The sequence below is a fragment of the Pygoscelis adeliae genome, unplaced genomic scaffold (assembly GCF_000699105.1).
Source record: "Pygoscelis adeliae isolate BGI_AS28 unplaced genomic scaffold, ASM69910v1 Scaffold117, whole genome shotgun sequence".
In the NCBI taxonomy this organism is placed as follows: domain Eukaryota; kingdom Metazoa; phylum Chordata; class Aves; order Sphenisciformes; family Spheniscidae; genus Pygoscelis; species Pygoscelis adeliae.
Window position 1 is genome coordinate 2,734,476 of NW_008825270.1, and position 5,475 is coordinate 2,739,950.

Here is a 5,475-nt window from a genome sequence, read left to right on the forward strand (position 1 = left end):
CGAGGGCGGGTAGAGATAAGCTTCGCGCCTGCGGTTCTGCAAGGATGGTAGTAGCTCTCGTCGCTTTTGCAGCAGCATCCTCCTCCCGTCCTGTCGGCAGCTCGCCTTTTAAATGTGGCGTCGCGGATATTAACTAGTTACTAGCTAGAGCCAGACTGCTTTTTGCATGGGGGCGGGGAGTTTAGCCTGGCGAGCTCAGGCCTTAAAGAAGACACCGGTAGTCATCCAGATGTGATCCAGTGCACTTGCCGTTCCAGAGAGCTTCTGGCAGGCTCTCTTGCTAAAGGGCTTGTTGGAGGATGGTGAAGTCTATTACGGTTTGATAGTTGCATATGGCCCTTTATTTTTTTTTTAAGGCAAGAATGGAAGTTCGCTCCTCATGGCTAAAGGATCTACCTGTAAAATCTACCTGTAAAATCTAAAAATCTACCTGTAAAATCTAAAAATCTAAAGATCTAAAAATCTACCTGTAAAATCCTGGAAAGATCTGCCGTTTGTTTACACCGCTACTGAATTATTCAAAAAAAGAGGATGACTTAGTATATTACCAATACAAAATATTACGGTTAGCTAACATTAGGTTTTGAATGGCATTAGGTTCTTACTTTACTGAATGGCTACCTGAAAAAGCAGCAGATACTTTTTTTTTTTTTGGTCATAATGTACATAAGTAGGAAAGTAGCTTTGCACATACCTGGCAGTGGATTTTAAACTAGATACTACTATGCAAGGTCATCTGGAAAGTTCTTTAAGAGAACAAATAATACGGTGGTGGTTTGGGTTTTTTGGAAAAAAAAAATTTTTTTCTTTTTAATTCAAGTCCATTCAGTTTGTTTGTGTAATTATGCCTTAGTGAGACAAAGCATCCTTGCAGACAGTCCAACAAAAACATCATCCCAGAGCCAACCAAAAAATGGAACTAAAATGTTGGGAACTATGGGGAGAGATGCAGAATAAAAGAGATGCTATTGCTGTGCGGTTTTACAAATATGTGGTCCATCATCATTTTGACTATTGTGGGTAGCTTTTGTAAGATAGGAATGGCCATCTTAAGTAGAACAAACTCCAGTATAGTTAAGAAATGCAACCTGTGACAGGGATCAATAGCAGATATGTAAGAACATCTGCGGGTAAGTATAGAATCAAGATTTCTGATATACTTTCCCAGCTTTGCCTCTCTAAAGCTTGTGGGCTTCCAGAGCCAGAGATAGTATCTTTGTAATTAGTATATCTTGCTAGATTATTCTTCAGCGAACTTTTCTGATGCTTTTTTTTAACTGATTATATTTCTGGCATACAAACGTTCTGTGGCAAAATATTCCATTACTTCATTAATCTTTGTGAACGAGTTATCTCCGTTGAACTTGTCATTTCATAATCTTATTTGATGTCTCCAATTTTTGCATTCTGAGAAGCCATGAGTAATTGTTCCTTATTCATTGGTTTTATCCCACTTACATACTTTATTATCTTTTAACAACCTTATGAACATGATTTCTCACTACAAAAAGTCATAGTCACCCTGTCTCAAAACAGAAACTTTGAACATGAGGAGAAGAGCAAGGGGGCAATCAGAAGTATGACATTAAGCGGAGGAATTTAAAAGACGGGAAGCATTGAGCTTGTAAAAGAGTGTTTCGGCTGAGAAAGGGGCTCAGGTACGATGAGTCTACCTCATGAGTGGAATGAAGGTGAGAACTTGAAAAAAACTATTAGGAAGCAGGCTTCAAATAAAGAGGAGATCAACTTTTCTCCATAACACGTGAAACTTGTCACAGGACGTTATAGAGAATGAATTGGTTCAAGAACTAATCTAGAGAAACTAATGGATGATTGGTCAATTGACAGTTATTAAAAATAAAGGTCTGGACACTGTCTCTGGCTTAGGACATTCCTATGTTACAGATGGGGAGGTAATGTGCAAAACTGAAGGATCATGCTGCTTCTGCAGTTGCCTACTTTTTTCTTTAGCATTCAATGCTGCCAGGTACAGGTAAAACAAACTCCTGTCTGAACTGTACTTTGCCTAAATGACAGGAGCAGTTAGCATGCAGCAATACAAATTATGGAACGTAAGCTACTCTATTTCATTGCTGTATGAATGCTTTTTTAATATGTATTAAGTTTAAGTGATTCATTCCACAAAAAAGTTGTTCTTAATGTGCAGTCTGAGAACCTGTGACTATAATAATGTGTATTTCATTGTTAGTTTGTGCTGGCTCATTCCTGCCTTTGCTGTTGAGTGCACTGTGTTGGCACAGCTACGGAGCAAACGGGATGGGGATGGGGATCAGCTGAAAAGCAACCATTTTTTTCCTTGGTTATTTTTCTTCCAGATCAGTGTCCCACTCCAGTTCAGAATCTGGCAACATGGAGAGCTATCAATAAGGTGTAGGGAGTGTTTAGGGAGCATTGCTACTGAATGTTAAAATACAGCTTACTTCAGAGGGAATTAATGCAGTATGCTGCTTCGTAAATTAGTATCTCTATTTGCTATGGGTGAACTTTTATGTGGAGTAGGGGTGATGATATATGTGGCTCTGGGAAATTTAGTGTAAATAAAGCAAGATGTCCTGTGCTGTTGATGTTGCCGTTCAAAGTAGGATAAGTTGTCTAAAGTATCCTTTTCACAACCATGAGGAAAATTAATGATAGAAGGTTCTGCTTTCTGCTAGCATCCTAATAATGCTTTTATTTTGCAAACACATAGCTAACCACAACAAAGACTTCCATTTATTCTAAAGTTTCAGTCCTGCAGGAACGAAATCAGAAAGGCCTGTGTGATTCTAGTTGGAGCAGCTAGCGAATGTTCTACTCTGTTGCTGAAGTGTTTATTTCTATATTTCAACTGGAGATTTCTTTTTTTTTAATCTAGTCTCTGTTAACAGATCTTTTAAGAACTATGTTTTATCTCAGATTAAGTTAACTGCTGGAATAGATGCCAAAGATGCTTTAGCGCAATATATGTTAAAAATCATTCGTGATCCATTCCAGTGGCACGGTTGTTGGGAGAGGTAACCTCTGCTTGAGAGACAATGAATGAGCAGACAGAAGGCAGAAACTCTTTGGAAAAACTGCCCAAGTTCAGTGAAGGTGATCGTGTAATTCCTTGAGTCTGCACTAATCTAATCACAAGTGGTGTGCAAAAGCTGTTAGCCTTAGGGCTGGCAGTTTGTATGGTAAGCACGTGAACAGAGGAACCAGAATAACAGTAAAAACCAGTCAATAGAGACAAATTTGACTAAATTGGCATGGTTAGATTGGTCTAAGATATAAATTTATTTCTTTGTATGAAGCTTGTATAATATAGTTCACTTAAATAGCTGAAGTGAACGGGAGAGAAAAAAAATCCTTTCCTTGTCTTGGGAATACCCCATTCTACTTATGTATTCTGTTCTTCCTCTTTCAGCATAAGGATGCGTACCAGGCGATTTTGGATGGTGTGAAAGGAGGTGCCAAGGAGAAGAGACTTGCAGCCCAGTTTATTCCTAAGTTCTTCAAGCATTTTCCTGAGCTAGCTGACTCGGCTATCAATGCCCAATTGGACCTCTGTGAGGATGAAGATGTTTCTGTAAGAATAAGAACCTTGTAGCAAGTTGATACGTTGAATTTATATTTTGTTATTCTTTTATCTTTTTTTTTGTGTGTGTTTTTGGTTCGTTTTGTTTTTTAGGCTATGTCTTTCAGGAGGGGAGGGTTGGTCTTTGGAAAACTTAAGAATACTTAGTTGTATTCCTGCCGTAGAAGAATCTATTGTGTGACGGTATGGGAAGATACATCAGTTTTCATGTGTCTTTTTCACTCCCATCATTGGTCAAAGGAATAGTTCTGTAGAAAGAAACTTAGATACAGTTTATTTGAATATCTGTTACATTTTTTCCTTTCAAAAAGTACTTTTTGGTAATTGATTCTAATAAATCCTTCTGGGGGGCAAGAAAATTTTGTTCATGCCCAAGAACCATGGGGGTGTGATTCTGAATGTATTATTCTTGCAGAAGTCTTGAGATGCTTCATGCTGCTTCTGTGGTGTTGATAGAAGTTGTACCTTTGAAGCATCTTTGGTTATCAGATCTCAAATGATTTGGGCAGATCATTCAAGGATTTTTGTCAGTGCCGGGAATAAAACCTAGAGTTTATCTCTGCCATATGCACAATTGTAAAATTATCCTTCCTGTTAGCAAATAAGACTCTGTAATAATACAGATTCCAGCCCTTTATTTTGTTCATCAAATGAATGATTTTGTGAACAGAGATGCTGTTTGACTTTGATTTTTCTCCAGTGCTGCTTATATCTAAGAAAAATATATTCTTTTCTTCATAAATACGTCATAATAGTTTCATAGCAAATATGAAGTTTGGACTGCCATTAAATTCTGAAACTTGAACGTCACTTTCTGAGTATGATACTCATGTTAAAAGAATATGTGGTCATTTTCTCAAATTTGGCTGATTTTTCTGCCAAACTTTGGTAGTTGAATTGCCTGATTGTTGTTGTTGTTGTTGTTTTGTAATTACTTTAATTTTTAAAATTTTTTTATTTCCACGATACTGACAATTTTCACAGATCCGGCGACAAGCAATCAAAGAATTGCCTCAGTTTGCCACTGGAGATAATCTTCCTCGGGTAGCAGACATACTGACCCAGCTTCTACAGTCAGGTAGGAGACATTGGTAGTTTCCTGGCTGAACTCCTTGTGGCACACATGGAGTTTTATGTATACATAAAAATGTGTACAATTTTGTTCTGTAAAACATTTTCTGTTGATTCATAATTTGATGCAAAGGAGTCTGTCCCAGTGCCATTCGTGTCCTGCTTCTACTCTTCCCCCCCCCCCCCCCACCCCCCCCCCCCCCCCCCCTTTATATTTACTCTATGGTTATGCTGCTACTTGTGCTGAAAGGTCGCTAATTATCCTAATCTAAACTGAAAACCTTTCTTTTAAATATAACAATTCTTTTCATTCACGTTCTCTGAAAGCATCTGTAGAAAAAGGGGGGAGGGAGAAAAAAAACCCAAAACTGTCCTGGTTTTGGCTGGGATAGAGTCAATTTTCTTCCTAGTAGCTGGTACAGTGCTGTTTTTTGGATTTAGGCTGAGAACAATGTTGATAACACACTGATGTTTTAGTTGTTGCTGAGCAGTGCTTACACTAGTCAAGGACTTTTCAGCTTCTCATGCCCTGCCAGCGAGAAGCTGGGCGGGGGCACAGCCAGCATGGTTGACCCAAACTGGCCAAAGGGCTATTCCATACCATGTGACGTCATGCTCAGTGTATAAAGTGGGGGGAGTTGGCCGGGGGTGGCGACTGCTGCTCACGAACTGGCTGGGCATTGGTTGGCAGGTGGTGAGCAGTTGCATTGTGCACCACTTGTTTTGTATATTCTTTTTATTATTATTATTTTCCCTTCCTTTTCCTTTTCTGTCCTATTAAACTGTCTTTATCTCAACCCATGAATTTTACTCTTTTTTTTTTT

At 38.7% G+C, this 5,475-nt stretch overlaps 1 protein-coding gene across 1 annotated transcript in view; it reads left to right on the forward strand.

The window, feature by feature from the left end:
* Positions 1-5,475, forward strand: part of API5 (apoptosis inhibitor 5) — a 25,350-nt gene that overhangs the window by 3,122 nt on the left and 16,753 nt on the right. The window contains exons 3-4 of the mRNA XM_009329735.1: positions 3,410-3,571; positions 4,565-4,658. Coding sequence (XP_009328010.1) covers positions 3,410-3,571; positions 4,565-4,658 — 256 coding nt within the window. The remainder of the gene's footprint in view (positions 1-3,409; positions 3,572-4,564; positions 4,659-5,475) is intronic.